The sequence below is a fragment of the Numenius arquata genome, chromosome 10 (genome assembly GCF_964106895.1).
Source record: "Numenius arquata chromosome 10, bNumArq3.hap1.1, whole genome shotgun sequence".
Classification (NCBI taxonomy): Eukaryota; Metazoa; Chordata; class Aves; order Charadriiformes; family Scolopacidae; genus Numenius; species Numenius arquata.
The window spans coordinates 22,880,316-22,897,537 of record NC_133585.1 but is presented as its reverse complement, the minus strand read 5'-3'; the positions used below and the strand labels follow the sequence as shown (position 1 = coordinate 22,897,537).

The 17,222-nt window shown below is 44.1% G+C and overlaps 1 protein-coding gene across 1 annotated transcript in view; it reads right to left on the bottom strand.

Moving 5' to 3' along the window:
- Positions 1-1,934: 1,934 nt before the first annotated feature.
- Positions 1,935-17,222, bottom strand: part of TUBGCP2 (tubulin gamma complex component 2) — a 39,784-nt gene continuing 24,496 nt past the window's right edge. The window contains exons 10-17 of the mRNA XM_074154842.1: positions 16,954-17,134; positions 16,104-16,276; positions 14,586-14,714; positions 13,084-13,204; positions 8,425-8,568; positions 7,687-7,815; positions 6,656-6,819; positions 1,935-2,325 (exon numbers count right to left, since the gene is read on the bottom strand). Of these exons, the coding sequence (XP_074010943.1) occupies positions 2,220-2,325; positions 6,656-6,819; positions 7,687-7,815; positions 8,425-8,568; positions 13,084-13,204; positions 14,586-14,714; positions 16,104-16,276; positions 16,954-17,134 (1,147 nt within the window). The 3' untranslated portion in view covers positions 1,935-2,219. The remainder of the gene's footprint in view (positions 2,326-6,655; positions 6,820-7,686; positions 7,816-8,424; positions 8,569-13,083; positions 13,205-14,585; positions 14,715-16,103; positions 16,277-16,953; positions 17,135-17,222) is intronic.

Below are 17,222 nucleotides of genomic sequence, written 5' to 3'. Positions count from 1 at the left end.
GCAGGAGGACTGGGGAAGCACCGGGAGGTGTTGGTAGGGCGCTGAGATGATAGAGCACTGAGATGATGGAGGGGTTGGGGTCACCATGAGGGGCTGAACTGTCAGGGGGCCTGGGGAGGATCATGGGACATCAGTGCATATCAGTGGGGCACTCAGGACCCTCTCTGATCCCAAAGGATCGGAGGAGGCTGGGATCACCATGCGGGGCTGAGCTGGGAGGTGCACTGCACCGTGAGCTCTGACCCGGAGCTGACTGCCATCTCACCCTTGTCCACAGACCAACCCAGGTTGGAAGGGACCTCTGAAGATCACCTGGTCTGACCTGTGGTGGAGAAGGGAGCCTGGATGAGGCTCTCTCACACCCTGCCCGGTCACTTCTGTTTCAGGCCAAGAAACGCTGCTTTTATCGAAAGAGAGGACCGGATGCCAAATTTGGCTGTCACACAGCACTATCACTGAGTACAAGCTTCCTCCAAAATGGCACAGAAACCACTGTAGCCAAGCACTGTTCCAGTGTCTTCCCTCTTTCTCCCTGCAGCTTTTTTTTTTTGTAATTCCCTCCTAAATAGACAAGTTTATTAAAAAAACAATTAATAATAAAGGTCCAGGCTTTCACCTTCAACACTCCTAGTCCTGTCTGTTCCTGACTATCTAAATGTTTCTAGTAGAGTTGTCCCCACCACGATGGTAACCCTTGCAAGGTGTGCGGAGCTGAGCTGTCCTTGACGGAGCTATGGACCAACCCACAGTCTATGAAGCACGGCAAATAACCCGGCTTGCCAGGGAGACACAGACCAGCCAAATCACGACTCGGGGCAAGGAGGTACCCAACAGCTGCTCAGACACAGGGTTCTGACACAGGAATTTTTCTTGCTCCTCTCCTGGCACCTCCTGGCTTCTGGTGAGGGGAAAAGACACACATCCACTACTGCTTGGGACTGGCCGTAGGGTGTCTGCAAACCGCCACTATGCTGCTCATTGGCATAAAAAATGCATGACACCAACGGGTGACACAGTGAGATTCCAGAGGAGTCTCTCAAGCCTGAGATCTTGGGCACTGAGAGGGGAGCAGGTTCCTCCAGGGACCTGATCTTGAGGTTCCACCCTGATCTTGAGGGACAGGCTACAGTGAAGTCTGTAGGTCCACAGAAACTTAATGGAAATGGCAGGTCAACTTCTCCAAGCCTCCCAGGACTGAGAAGCCACCTCAGTGGCAGGAACACAAAACCTTCCCTTCCCCATGAACTGCACAAGTCCTTTCCCTGAAGAGCCAGATGAGGTCTCAGTCCTCAACCTCAACATTCAGATGAAGAAATTCAGTCCTCCATAGCCAGGACTGGTGGTCTCCATCCTCTCCTTGTGTCTCCCTCCCTCTGCAAAGCTGGAGGACCAGTTTTCAGCCACCAAAGCAAAGGAGAATCTGGCTCTTCCCTCTAACAAAGAACCTTCTAGAAGGTCTTTGCAAAGGAGGAGGTGAGGGAGAGGAAGAGCAGGTCATTAACAGGAGCACTCAGCCCTCTATCCACAGCCCTTGCATGTCTCCCCGCTTTCACTTGCCACTGAGACCACTGGCGTCTCTGGCACGTAACTTGGTCACCACTTGTGACACTTCCACTCTCTACCACAACTACTTCCAAACTGGCTCAAGCAATTTTTATGACTGCACAACCCTGCAAGACACCCTAGAAATCCTCTGCTCAGGACTTGGCCAATGTGATATGGACATCATGTTCCCGCTCATCAGCTGCGAAGCCCATCTCATCGGTTAGAGCAGCTGAGCAGCTTCATTCCAGCACACCCCTCCCCCCTGGTTAGGCTCTCCCCCACAAAATAATGCCGCGTGGCAGCTGAGCCAGATCTCTGTGAGCTGACCAAAATTTAGTCACTTAAAAGACTAATTTGCATCCCGAGTTCTGTTAAGAGACAAAATAAGTCCTGATTATTTTTTAAATTTATTTTACAACACACAAATACATCATTTTACAATGTAGTAAAAAAAAAAAAAAAGACTTAACAAAAGCCTCTCAGAAGAGAAAATCTATTACATAAATTTCAAGTGAGCAACCACTCCCCCTGTCTCTCTGGGTCAACCCTTCTGGTTCGTTTCCAGCTCACACTGTGAATGTAAAGGGTAGGGTACTCTTAGCTCGAAGGGAATGAGTGTCCGGTTCTCAGTTCATGCAGAAGAGGCGCCAGCGGAAAGGTGCAGCAGCAGGACTTCACTGGGCAGGCATGGCCAGGCGGGGAAGCAGGGGAGCTGCCTTCTGGCTGCGCTCGGCAGACATGTGCTCCAAGCGCTCGGTGTAGAACCCGTTGAAGTCCAACCTGAGAGAGACAGAAAACAAAGCAGTTGCAGCAGCCCACTGGCCCAACAGTGCCTGAGAGCGGCACACAGCATGCTGAACACACTTACCAAGGGTCCCCTGAGAGCTCGGTTCTGCCACAGCGCATGTGCTTGTCAAGATGCTCAAAGACAGCATGATCCAAAAATGCATGAAGTCTTTTATAGGATCAGACAAATTTTAGGAGAAAATTGGTTGAAATGAGGGGGTGTAATGCAAAAGCAAAAAAAGTCTCACTGTGGGAAGAAGCATGGACCTCTCAAGCAGCCGCACTCCACGTGCCCACCCTGCTGAGCGCAGCCTTGCTCTTCCCCAACCATGGGCCCTGGAGGAGAAATGTCTCCCAGGGCATCAGCTGAACCAGACCACAACACAGCGAGCTTCGAACCTGACATCCCCGCACAGGACTGCCCCGGGCTGGGTAGACACAGCAAGAGTGGGACATCTGCGCTGTGCCACAGGAGTTGTCAGTGACACCTCTTCTGTGCTCGTCTCCTGACAACAGGCTAAATTTTGCTTGTTCTTTACAGGTGTATAAAACACATCGGGAAGGACCTCTCCAGAGTCACAGCTTGACCACACATATCACTCAGGGACAAGGCACCAGGGGTGAGGGTTCCTTAGTTTCCACACCTTCCCGGCCACTCCCACCACTCCTTAATACCAGAGTTCACCACCACTCAACTCCACTATTCATCCCCACATGAAATCCACCATGACTACCACAAAACATTGCCAGTTCCATTACCACCACCTCCTTGCTAACACAAGCAAGCTTCAAACAGATTCGCTATTCAAGAAGTTGAGTAACCAGTTGGAAGACGCTCAGTCAAAATCCCAAGTGTTGCTGATTCTTGTAAACACCTCTCCAAAGCAGGTGACATCAGCAATAGAATAACCCTCACTCCCTGATAAGCCAAAACAATGCCACAAAACCACCCAGATCCACTCCTGCTATGACCTTCCTTAGGCAGATCTCTGTGCTGCAAAACCAACTGAGACATGTGCAGCTCTTAAAAATGCGTGCCCTGGGAACACTAAGCAACAGTTGATACAAGTCCACCAATCACACAAAAGTTAGTCTCTTCATTTCTCAAATTAAGTTGCTCCAATGCTAAATGAATGGATACAATATTTGAGTTTCATGTTGCTTAACAACCTTACACAAATGGCAACAAATTGTTCCTTGACATTTTTTGGTGACTCTGGAAAACAGAGCCTCGACAGATGGAATTTATCTGTTGCTCTCTCCTGGTTGAAAAGCTCACATCTCTTTCATGCTTTAAGTGTTGTACAAAGGAAATCTGACACTGAGGCAGGCATATTTACCAAATTTTGATTCAAATATAAGGCCAGAACTCATTTATATCCTTCCATTTCTAAAGTTGCTTTATTCCAAACTTTTTTGAATAGCAGATTTTGACTTGCTTCCCCTTTCAGCTATGTTTTCAGGGTTAAATGATCTTTGATCTTTAATATCTTTAATGATATGATTTAATGATCTTTAAATATCCCTTAAGAATTTGTGTGGTGCTCCCTCAAACTCTGCTTACGCTTCAGTTTCTTGTTTTATGGCTGGACCTTTCATTCACTGGGGTTTGCATCACTTCATAAGTCCTACCAGTCTTACTCTAAGCTCAATCACTGTTGTTTCCTCCAAACTGGTAAAGGAAGGATATCTGATGAATTCTAATAGCACTTGATAGGTAAGATTTCTAAGCATTTGGAATTAAGTAATCCTTCTGACAAAGTCCTCTATGCTGTAATTCTTCTCCTTTTCACTACTGAGATGCGAAGGAATGACTCTGGAGATGTTCTGCAGTTGCCAGCCCTCTGTCAGCGCTGCTACTGACGGAGTCAAGGCACTCGAGCAGGACACCAGCACACTGAAGATCTGTGAGTTACATACTCCTGCTTTGAAGGAGACCCTTCTGGTCTCTGTCTTCTGGTGTTTGGTGCTACAAATATGATGGCGCCTCAGTTACTCAGTACTGCAAACTGAATAAATATTAACCAGGATCAAACAGATAAAACCACAGTACCAGAATTATGAATAAAGGGGATATTTTGTTATCTATCTTACATGTTGACTATCACCCTTGAAAAGCAGTCATATAAAAAGGCTATCACTTATAAGAAAAGACCAATATATCTTATAAGCTCTTCTGCCTCTCTGTCAAATATGTTATTTCAGATGGCAACTGTCTCTGCTCTGGTTCTTGGGTTCCTGTTGCCACAGAGTCCAGGACTCCATCCAATAATCTCTACAGACCGAGTGAGAGCTAAATGTCAGGTCTGGGCATTCATTGTGGGACTTCCACTGTTTAAAACATTACTGAGCAGCCTGTAGAAATGGAAAGACATGTTCTGTTGCACAGCCTGTTAACATGCGGTATTTCAGTTGAAGAAAAGACAGTCCAAACTGGGGACTTGATAGCGATGACAGTCCTGATGACCAAACAAAGCAGAGCAGCAATAAGACTATACTTAAATAAAAACAGAGAACAACGCACAGTTAGGAGAAAGCTCAAAGTATCTTTTAGTCCTATGTGGTTAAAAAGAACTAAGTAAGGACCTACTCTGTTCTGTACTAAATATCAAAGGGCTTGGGGCATGAATCCCCATAATATCAAGAGGAAAAAGAAAACGTATGTGATTAACCAGTTATCTGACACATTTATGAACAAAATTACATATCACTGACAACTGATTCTAGCATATCTACCATTGAAAAGCATTACAATTTTAGATTAAAAACATTCATAAAAGTACGGAGAACTCCTTCGTAAACCAAGGGCTTTCCTCACAAAAAAATCAAAGGAAAAAATCAACACCTAAAAATGACCTTCATTTCTAGCTAGTCCTGTAAGAGCTGTTAACAATTGCTTACAGATGAAAATAAGGCTGCACACCGGCTTACAGACAGCATGAAGAAACTAATGGATGTTTAGGATGGCTTTGTTTTCTTTCCCCAGCTGAAAGCAACAACAAAAAAGGTAAGTCTCAAATGTTCCAGGCTTACACTCACCATAACATTACAAATGTGTCTATTAGGCTTACAAACATACAAAAAGCACTTTAAAAAGTTAGTGTTGAGATATTTTATATTCACGAAAATCCTAGCCTCTTAAAATTATGCATAGATGCAATATATATCCTGCCTCTTCACTGGAAAAAGTGTCACTGTAAAAATTAATTGTTTTTTGTATGTGCCTAACAGCCTGCAAGCAGCATTTATGAAGTGTCACAGTCTTCGCCAGATGCGAGGCAGCTGGCGACCAGCAGCTCTTACATGTGGCTTCCACCAAGGTGACTCTGAATTAAGAAATGTCAACTTCTGACCCTCACTTGCCTTCTTATTTTGTGGTTATATGCACGCCTCAGCTGAACATTTCCAGTCTGCAGGCTGCTAGGTTTCATGGGTGCTTAACTCTTGAAAAACATATTCCAGCCACAAACAGTAACAGCTGCTCAGAGTAACAAAGTCCATAGTTGCAGTTATATCTGTTTTGCTCCTAAAGCCCTGGTAGAAGGATCAGAGAAGCATTCTGCTTGCACAGCACAAGCGCTCAACTCAGGGTAATGCTCCTAGAGCATGATCTGTGGTTCTTCAAATCTAGAAATACCAGGGCAGGTCCCTCCATGCTACACCAATCTATAACATGGATCTTAAAAAACCTAGCAACTCTAAAATGTATGACTCTTACAGCAAAACCAAATGTTAATCGTTCCAAAGAAGGTCTTGTGCCTCTCATTTTATTTAAAAAGGAATACAGAGGTTACAAACCTACCAGCAAAACTTAGATCTCCTTTTCTCTACCCCTCTTTTCCTGCAGTGTATCTTGTGTACCTGACTTCTAGGTATTACGGGTGCAACTTTGTTTTTTAAGAAGCTAGTAAGTATGGGTGAGGCCACAATGAAAACATATTAAGGGATGTTTATTTAAATAAATACAAGATGTGAACTTAAAACAAAATAGCCCCTTATGATCATTCCCTTGCATGGTTTTCTTATCTTGGAATACTTACACTGTATTCAGGAATCAGCTTACTCATTGTCTACACAGTGAGACAATCCCCAAAAAACTAACACTTGCATTACATTTACAACATTAACAGACAAAGTTCACATAATTCAAAAGAATGTGGGGTTCTTTTAAAGCCTTGGGTTGAAATGCAAAGCAATATTTCTTGTGATTTCAGTGTTTTCATTGATGGGGCAGACATGCACAATTATAAACAGTAATTATTCTTGCTGAGCTCAATTTGGGAACCACAGGAGGGCAAGTTACAAAGAGAAACTACTGGCTCACCTGTAGATGATGTTGAGCATGCTGTGCTCACAGTCATTGGTGCTGTAAACGCTCAGTTTGTCCAACAGGTCCAGCAGATGTGTAGAGAAATTGCTATCAAACTTGCTGATTGTGGCTTCGAAGCCAGATGTCAGGTGGAGGTTGTCAGCATGCTCTGCTAAAAGCTATCAAGACAAAGGCATAGTGGGCCCATGTGTCTCCTGATTCACACTTGCCAAAGCAATGCAAACTTATTCCCTAACCTGCTCAAAAACACTGCCATAAAACCTAACAGACGCTCAGCCACTAAAATAAATCCTTCAAAACAGCTGCAAGGTCCATGGTGGTTAAAAACTTTGCCATGCCTATCTGGGAGCACCCCAGAGAACATCCCAGTAGAGTTATCCTCAAATATATGCTGTTGTTATTTATTTTCAAGCAGGAGAAAAGCCAATAAGCAGAAAGCGAGTGTTTCCTAAGACAGGTTGCAACTGGAGCATTCTGATTGCACTTGCAGTGTGACAGACCCTACCGGCTGTGTGCCAGAGAGGGGCTTTCAGTGGGACAAGAGGCAGCCTGCTAACCACAGAGCACGCCAAACAAATCATGTAGTATGCATGCATCCAGATAGAGAAATGTGCACAAGACAAATACCCCAGATATGAAAGGGATGGGCTGCAAAGTCACACCCAATAGTTTACTGGCTCATTCATCACAAAATGCTAGTTCTGGAAATAAAAAAGTTCTTGAGTTGCAGAAAGCCATTATGTGGGTACCCACTGCACAGCTGAAAATACAACTAAGAACTTAAAAACAAGTGCAGGGACTGCTGTGGGAGACAGAGTCTTCAAAGCAGACTGAGAACACCATCAGCGCTCCACACTGCCCTCAAAAAATGCCTATAATTCCACAAAGATTCTGCTTTTGGGGCCAGAGGTGTTCTAGAAACAAGGAAGTTTTATCTCCAAGAGGTAGGACAGCCACCCTGACCAGATGGCAACCCAGGCAGCGTTCACAGAGTATGGGGCCCAGCTGTCTGTCCTGTGTCTCACCTTGTCAGTTAGCTGCTTCTTCGCAGTCTCTTCAGCGTGCTCCTCCCCTGTTGGCGGGCCCAACATTGTGCCATGCTCTAAGGTGAGCCGGTCTATCTCATTATCCAGCTTCATGCTCTGGGTGAACCTCTTGGAAGGGCAGAGGTTTGGGGAAATGGTTAGATCCCATTTTTTCAACTATGGCAAAGCATGAAGCTGACTCAGTTCTGCTAGCCCTGCAGCTAGCTAACTCCTACGAAAACTAACTCCGAGATTAAATTTACAATGTCAATACACAAAGCTCCCTAAACGCAGAGGAAGGTGTGTTTTGTTTGAAAGCTACGGGCTCCCTGAGTGGCTGGACTGTGCCCATGGAGATCAGTCTCCATGGGTCCAATCACCAGTCCTCGCCTGACCCTCAAAAGAGCATGCTAAAAACTACAGAGCCCTACAACTTACACCTCAAATTCTGCTGCAGGATTGGCTGAAGAGAGGTAACTTATTTCATATGAACCTGATCCCAACATTGAAAAGACAGAGCATAAAGAATTTTGTGGAGGGAGAAGCCACAGAAACCATTTGGTAGAAAGGACGAGAGGCTGAGCAGTCAAGCTGTAGAGCCTCCTGGCATGAAGAACAGAGGCTTTTCCACATGCATCAAGGACAAGAGGGGTCGAGTTGAAAAAAGGGACTGTCATAGCTGGCTGGCACCCAAAGCAACCCGGAGTGGCATGGTCAATATGGGGAGGCTGAACATACCTGCATGCAGTTTGTGAACATGACACAGACAGACATCAGCTTGGAGAAGATCTTCAGCAGTTCTGGGTTGGTTAGCATGCAGTCCTTCAAGCAATTATCCAGGAAGCTTGTGTGGTGGCTCAGGACATCGTCAATATTAGATGCCTGTGACAGGATAGTACAATAATGAAAAACCAAACCGGGACTGCTGTGCTGCACCAGACCAAAGCTCTAACCCAGCATCCTGCCCCTGATAGTGACCTCTCAGACATGATCTAGGGCATGTTGAGATAATTCTCATGCGCCTTCCAGCTTTGAGAAACACCCTGAGATGGAGACTATATTTCCATTACTGCATTCAACAGCCCTTCATGGGCTTCTTACCTCTGATTTGTCATATCACCCTCTCAACCAAATTATGCTTTTTTTAATCATCCAAACCCTTCACTGGAAAGGTGGCTCAAGACGGAGTTATCTGCTTTATGAACATGCACTTCCTTTGCTTTTAAATCTGCTTGGCACACCCACTCCCACAATCTCAATGAAGTCAACTACAATAAGTGGAAAAGAGAAATTACTTTTCTCTTTTCAAAGAACCCCAAATATCAGTAAGTTTACAAGGCTTAAAACAAACAGGTTATTCAGAAAGATTTTTCAGGAGCACAATAAGAAACCAGGACATGCAGTGTTGCAGGATTCTGTAAGATTTTTGTCTAGCTCTGCTTCTTCAATGGGCTGTTTCAGTCTCGAGTTTTAAATGACAGATTAAACCCCCTCTCTCACTCTGTACAATTACGGGATGTGCTGAAGCTGAGAACACAAGTCAAGCTTAGGAAAGAGCCACAGGACTAAAATTGCCAAAGTATCCACACTGCTCCAACAGGATCAATCCCAAAAAACCCACCTCCATAACCTTGTAAACAACTTGTTTAGAACAGGGGATAAATCCTGCTTTTTAATGCCATGAAGTTGCTAGTTGTGTTGATAAAGACAATGATGTTGTGAAGACGAATATACTAGCTATATTTTTATGAAAATAGCTTGACTTCAAGTGGAAATACACAAGAGAGAAGTCTGACAAATAAAAAAACAGAATAAGGCACTACATGAGACCAGTGAGGATCATCCTTTTCCCTCCTAAAATGCAAATGAAAGGAAAAAACTACCCCAGTCCCTAGGCTACAGAGGTTAAGGAGCCCGTTCTTCATCCTCTGTTTTGAAATAATTGATGCTTTTATTTAAATCAAAAAAGTCTTTACTCAGAAGCTGGGCTTATGTCATCCCTGGTGAGCAGCTCTTTTAAAGGACTGCATAACAAAGTGGTTGCGGAAACAGCTTCTTTAGCTGGCAGTGTTGAGATGTTTGACTTGCAGGTACCCATATCACAACACTGCTTTAGAGCCAGACTGTTCCTGCCCCGGCACTGGTAAAGGGCATGCTCCATCTCTCAGAGATTTAAAAGCCTTGAAGGACACTGATGAGTATGGGAGGCAAACATACATTTGGATTACATCTCAAAGACTTTGCTTAATTGCCAAAAAACTTTCTCACTTTCAAATAATGACTTGTGTACATATTCACATCATGGGCATCTTTGAGTCGGTACTACTGCACTATTACTTGGAGAAGCCCTTCCTGTACAGAGCAACGGTAGAAAAGCTCTACTGAACGCTGAAGCAGCCCTCAAGGTTTCAGAGATGAAGAAGTGTATTGTGCATGCACAGCGAGATCTCCCTCTTGCCATGCAAAACACCTTTCCCCAGTGCCAGCAAAGTCACTTTATGCCTGCTTTCTCAACATCTCTGGTTGGCTAAAGAGGCTCACAGATGTGCCATAGCGAGGGAAAAATTCTGCCCATGTGGGCTATCGAAAAGGTTTGGTCTATAGACATTTCTTGGGAATAGCCTCCTCTGTGAAACAGTATAAAATTGCAAATTCCTTTTTGGACCTGAAATAAAAATGCTTCGACACCACTAAATCTCTGAGGAAGCAGAAAAACTCAATGACTGAGACCCAAAGCAGAGAGGGATCTTCAGACAGAAAGTCTTTGCAAAAACTCTGAAGTTAGGAGGTTGTCCCTTCTTGAACAGGGGATGCTGTCAGTACAGACCGCGTGCCTTCTGTCCCTTTGAGGACATCTGGAATCAGCAGCAACTGAAAAGAAGCGCTACCTGAAATCACTATGGAAGAATCCAGGACCAGATAACTTGTTCAAGACCCTCAATTCAAGTAAAGTAAACTGAGTATTATATTTAGCAAACCTAAACTTAACAACAGAATTAAGAAGAAAGTACACTTCTCTCGGATCATCCAGGAGCTTGACATTATAACCTATTCTTGTTCAGAATTTCTCAGCAAGCATATGCAATGATGCTCACAATCCCAGGCATGATACCTCCTGTGAATTCTCCAGGAAAAAGGATGAGAAGGCATCAAAAATGTTGCTAAGCTGACCCCAGAACAACTCTCCAATACACAGTATAAACTAAGACAGGGTCAGCTGTGCACAAGACTCATCAGAGAGTTGCCAAGAGAGCTACTGACGCTTAATGCAGATCGAAGGAGGAGTGTTGGGCTCAGATAAATGTTTTTCATGGCGTAAGAGGAAAAAGATGTGAAACACAGAGGTGTCTGATCACGGGATGACTACCAGAGGGAAGAATAATAAGGTGATGTACATCTGCATCCTGTTTCCTCACAGTAGCTGGGGCACCGTACCATCAGCCCAACACAGCAGCACCACAGTGGGTAAGGAAGCTGAGAAGGACCATAAGGAATGCAGGATCCCTTCGGAGAAGGAAAATTACTACAGCCATCACAAAGGTTATGCATCAAAATAAGCAAGTTTAAGGAATGGATCACTGATCATCTACTCTAATTAAACACAAATTCACTGCCTGGCACAGCCCTTGTCTGTGCCAAGTGACATACACCAAGACAACCGTCATACAAAGCTCAGGGACAGCACTTCCTAAGGGCCTTTTCAGCTTGTCTCCTGCCATGAAGGAAACGGCAGCAGATCAGACTCCCTTCCTTGGCAAAGCCCTCCAATGCTACTCCACCAAGCTTTATAACCTCAAGCACTTTCACAGGCCTTCACAACATACCCCAGCCTATGCAACGCATCCCTGCAGCTTCATGCTATGAAAACAGCTACAGTACAACCCTCCTCAGACTGCTGCAAACACTCGAAACTGGAAGAACACAAAACAATCATATAGGACCAGATAGGACCATGTGGGACCCAGTGAAGACGTGCTATGTAATGTGGAGCAGACAGCCTATGTCTCTGCCCTTGCTTAGGCAGCAATACAGAAGTAACCTAAGATGCCATCTCTGCTCTCTTATTCCTCCCACAAAGACTAGTTTGTAGGCCAGAAACCAGCAGAAGCCAGGTAGCTCCACTGGTGCTGAGAGTGAGGCCACCAGTGGCCTGGCTCCAGCACACATTCCTGGGGAACAAAGAAGCTATGGGCTGAGCCCAGGCTGATGGCAAGAAAGATAACATGGATTTGCAGCATTGCTGTGGCTTTCATGAGATTCACCAGTACTCAGGCATCATCCTTCACTTCTCTAATGAACTACCACAGTAACTGTATGCCCTGAAAGACCAGATCTTTACCACAGTCAGGTAAAAAAGGGAGAGAAGGGCTTGCTCTAGACAAACTGAGAATAGCCCTTGATTTGTTGGTGACAGATTTTTTTCTCTGTTGTTGAGGATGGAATCAAAAGATCTGATGTAAATGAAACCAGATATGAGAAGGCCTTTATGGGCTTCTTGACCAGCCTGTTCTGAAAGGCAAACTGCCAATGACTTCTCATTCTTGGTTTAAAACAGGTAGGTGGGATATTAGCTGAGAATGTGCTCCTCTCTGAGATAATAAAGGCATCTCATGCCCATCAGGAGATAAAAAATGATTCTTGCAGTTTTTTCTATGGTGAAGAACTTCTGGAGAAGTCACTGACTTGGATTAGTGAACCAGAAATACTATGTAACACACCCGGAAAATCCCACAGCTCAGAACATTACATCTCTGTGAAAGGAGCTAAAATGCTGCCAGGCATCCTTTACCCAGATATAGCCCCTTGTCAGGCACAAAAAAATGGGAAGTGAGCTTAGCCTCAACCAGATGTGGAAAAGTACTCCAGCTTTGCCCAGCTGCAGTGGGAATATACATATGAAATAGCCACCTGAATAGGGAAGGCCCTGTTTTACAACAGATAGTCCTAATGTGCCAGTCCTTGGCAGCTTCACAGAAGAGAAAGCATAGACTTGGCTTTTAAGAGCACTGTAAGTCAGCCAAGGAATCAGCTGAAGATGTCTGGACCAGTTTATGATTCTCGAACCCTGCATCCTTCTTCTTTTTCCATAGTTTTCTTTCTTCTGTGTACAGCGATGGTCAGCAAAACACCACCTTTATGTAACAGGGTGCAGAGTATGAGCTGGGCATAGATAGGAGGATGCAGCAGAGGAAAGGGATACTGACTAATAAAGCAGAAAGGTGATGTAGAACAGCAGCACTCTTTGCAGTGTGATAATAACGACAGTTCCAAGATACTTAAGTGCCTTCAACAAAATTAACAGACACCTGCAGCAACTGAAATTGGGCATTTTTCCCCTATATTAAATTTGTTAATTTAAGACTTCCGTTCCAGCTTCTCTCAAGCACACACACTCACCAATTTCAGGTTCTTCTCAAGAATGTGCCATGTTGGCTCCATCACTTCAAACATCATGTAATACTGGATATTTTGTACAAAATTCAGCATCCGCTGCCGCAGTGTGAAAGCACCAGCAAACCTAGGGGAGAAATCACACCCACACAACTTAGAGCTAGCAAATGCCATGGGGAACTATCACCAGGCTTCCACAGTAAAGCAGAGCTAAATATTTCTGTTCTAGCAAATTCACTGCTGCAGCGTGAGAGGGATTATGAAGTTAATGCAAACCATCTCTGATTATTTTCCACATACTCGAATGGCATTCTCTCAATTGCTAGTCAGAGTTTTGAACCTGTTATAGGCTTGACAATTACTTTGAATATTTGATTATATTGAACTAACATTTTAATATTAAATATTAAAGCAATTTTATTACTGAGACACATTTGTCAGGAGGGCAAAACTTAACACGATGAATGGTTCATGTTTCTTTCCAGCCTTACTTGTTAAATGAACACTTAAAAATATTCTATGCCTTGCATCAATAAGTTCAGGGGATCCAAATATTTAATCACCTGCTACCTACAGTATTTAATGCTATTTAAACTTAAAATACAATAGTGTGATTGTATAGAGGTTCTTTCAATGTAGGCTCTGTGATGGCAAACTAAGAACTGACTTCAGCAAACTGGGACAGGTCATCAGAGAGGTGGGGGACACCCACCCTAGGGGTTTTCAACCACAGCAGCCCTGTCCCCTGCTGATCACAGTTGTCCTGTGAGCTGGAGGCTGGACTAGAGACCATCTCAGATCTCTTCTGCTAACACCTCCACAATTACAGGAGAAGCAGAGCTACAGTCAGGTTGGCTGAGGTCAGCACCAATGCAGCCGAGGTGACCTTGTGACAAGAAAGTGCCACTGGCAAGGCAGAGTGTACTACCTCGCATTGCTGGGGTCTGCCTTGCTTTCCAAACAGGCACCTGGAGTGCAGATCCAAAGATGAAAATCTACTCTCACAGACAGAACAAGATACAATGATTTCCTGGGAAAACACCCTACCAATTTTACCTTATTTCAATTTGTACTGAATACAAAACGCCAAAGATTAGCCAACCTGTGTGGAGGTCATCAGTCCTTCCTAGTGGTCTGGCCAGAACAGAAGGATGTTGCTTTTAAACTACTGGGGTCCTTACTAATCTTGCTGAGGCTAAAGTCATGACCAAGACGACATGCGCACAGATGTCCTCTGCTGTAACTGCACAGTGTAAAATGAGCTAACCCTAAAGACCATCTCTTCCTTTTCAAAACTTCATGCCAGCAAAGCCAAGCAGTGCAGAGGTCATTGAGCAGACACTTCCTACTGAAACCCAAAATGTTATATTTTGACCTCTCTCAGCCTGTAAGAAATTCGTAAAGATCTTTTTCAAGACAAAATGACCTGATCCATGTCATGACATATCTAAGTAGCAAGAAGGAAAACGAAGCCTTCCCATCCAATCCAGCAGAAAAAAAGGCCATACCACTTAGCTGAATGCAGGGAGAATTGCTTGGCTGTTTTATTGCTGATCCAAACATTGCACAACTGTCTTTCCACATGTTTGCAATAGAACATGTGTCTGAAAAGCATCTGGTATCTTGTCAGTGCTTTCCTGGAAAGAAAGGAGAAACCCATCCTGATTAAGCTCTGTTCTGATTGACAGACTAAGCTGTGAAGGCTGAAGCTGCTCAAAGGCAAAGAGACTTTACACAAAATGTTCTTTACACCTTCAGACGCACACAGATCCACACTGAAATAATTTGAACCAAAGAAAAAAAATCACATTTGTAACTATCCTATATAATTTCTCTCCAAGGAGTCCCTCCTCCATATTTCCTGCAGGCGGGTACATTACCAGCCTCCTTCTTCAATTCCTTCGAGCCATCTGCAGAAAGGTCACTCACACATGTGCCAGGACGGAGGGCTGAAAGCCCGTGGTCATATATTCATTGCAATAAGACTGCTCCGATCACCAAAACAATTCACCAAGGTTCTCCAAAAAGGTGAAGAAAAAGCTGCAACCAAGCTACAGGCAGCATTCCCCTGCAACCAATGCACTGTCAGAAGCAGATGGAAATGCTTATTTATAGCTTCAGGGACTGGATTCAGGTCTGCATTCAGACACTTCAGTGTAGGTGTCTACAGAGCTCCAGTCGACACAGTTTGTGAAGCCTTACCAAGTAGTATTTTCACTTCCATAGCTACCATCAGAGCTAATGCACTCGATTTGAAAGAAAGACACATAAATGCAAAAGCATCACATCATTAGAAAAGTCCCACTGTGTTAACTGATTCTTTAAAGGGGACATTAAGGGACAAACATTGTTGGCAGTCAACAATTCCACATCTGTCACTCCGTTCTTGTAATGCTTCTTATCCCATTTGCCCTGGCTCACAGTACCAGGTCTGCTAGTGTTTCTTCAGGGAAATGGGACAAATCACTGCCGAAAAATGAACCACTCGGTCCCTCATAACTCAATTAAATGCAAAACAGCTTGCTATAGTAATTCTAGAAACAGCCTGTATCCTTCTAGTTTGCAACTGGGGATATCAGAAAGTGCATTTTTTTCTGCTCTCCACGTTGAAGAAATGTTTGATTCTTGCATGGAAACCCTCTTGTGAGAGTTCATGTTCTCAGGGGAGATACTTCAGAAAGCCACGGACAAATGAAAACTGGGTGACCAGTCACAGGTAAAACAAGGGACCAGGCTGAGAAAGCATCCTTTAATCTATGTATCCCCACCATTTAAAAAAAAAGTTTGACTTTCCAACCATGCCATAGGCATGGTCTAGTAGGGATCTACTGAAGAGACAATCCATATTCCATAGCCTACCAGCAGAGCAAGCAGGGCTCAACAACTCCAAACCATTCCCTGCTAGTCAGCAACTTATAACGTCACTTTTAACATACAGGTTTTCCAGTATTTTGCTGTGTGGAAACGTGCTTCAACCCCATGCAAAAGCTTCTGCCTTTTTTACTTTCAGTGGATTGATACTTTACCTGTTTATAATAAGGGACAGAGGCCACTTAACAATGTAGTCAAAGGAAAATGCTTCGAGACCACTGAGAGTGAGTTCTGTGGGATCTGCACTGATAATGGCCTTCTCCTGTTTCGTTTCTATGGCCAGTACTCTCAAGAGCTGTGTAATGAGGTCATGGGGCATCAAGTCAATCTATAAAGGAAGAGCAGGAAAAAAATGAAGCTACAGGATGCTCATGACTACTGTACAGCAACAGCTGTGCGGCAGAAGTCCAAATTGTCATCAGAGTTGCTCTCAAGCCATCAGATCAGTTTAGGAAGCAATAGTGAATGGTATGATCTGGACAACGCAGCGGCAGACACCAGAGCAGTGTCGCTGTACTGTTTAACAATCAGCATACAACACATGACTCTGCTCATCGCTCTGCCTTGCCCTCAGCCTCTGCAAGGTCTAGTCAGATCTCACACTCCCAAGGTACTCTCTGTGCTGTCTCACATCTGTAAAATATGCAATCACTAATGGACAGGACTCATCAGGTGTTTTTGTGTACTCTAAAGCGAGCACCCAAGCTGAGAATAAGCATGAGAGACACATCACTGTTTCCACCTCATCCTGAGGTCACCCAAAAGCACCTTCTCCATGTTCCAACTCCAGCAGGAAAACACAGACCCTTATCCAGGGTGGGGGCTTCCAGTTGCTAATCTGGATGAAAGAGGAGTTAACCCAAGGAAGGTCTACAGAAGCAAAGCCATCAATTCTCTTTTCCTTCATTGTACATTCAGCAAGCTCTTACAGGCACACAGATCTTTCCAAATCATGGCAGGCCTTCTGCTCAAATTCGATTATCTTCTGCTTACATACATTCTCACCTTTAAATCATCCTTGAAAGGATCTGTGTTGGCTGTGCTCATTCGCAGGGCTAATTCAAGCAGAGCCTCTAGCCTTGTTGTTATGATGTCATCTACAGGTTTCTTAAGTTCCTCTTCTGTGAGATCCATGAAGTGAACAAAAAAGTCCCCCTGATCCATCAGGAAATAGTGTTTTATAGATCTGCTCAAGAAAGCGGACAATTGATTATGTTTTTTAAAGCCCAAGTTAATCCATATTAAACCTAAAGGAACAAAAGCAATCAATTCAC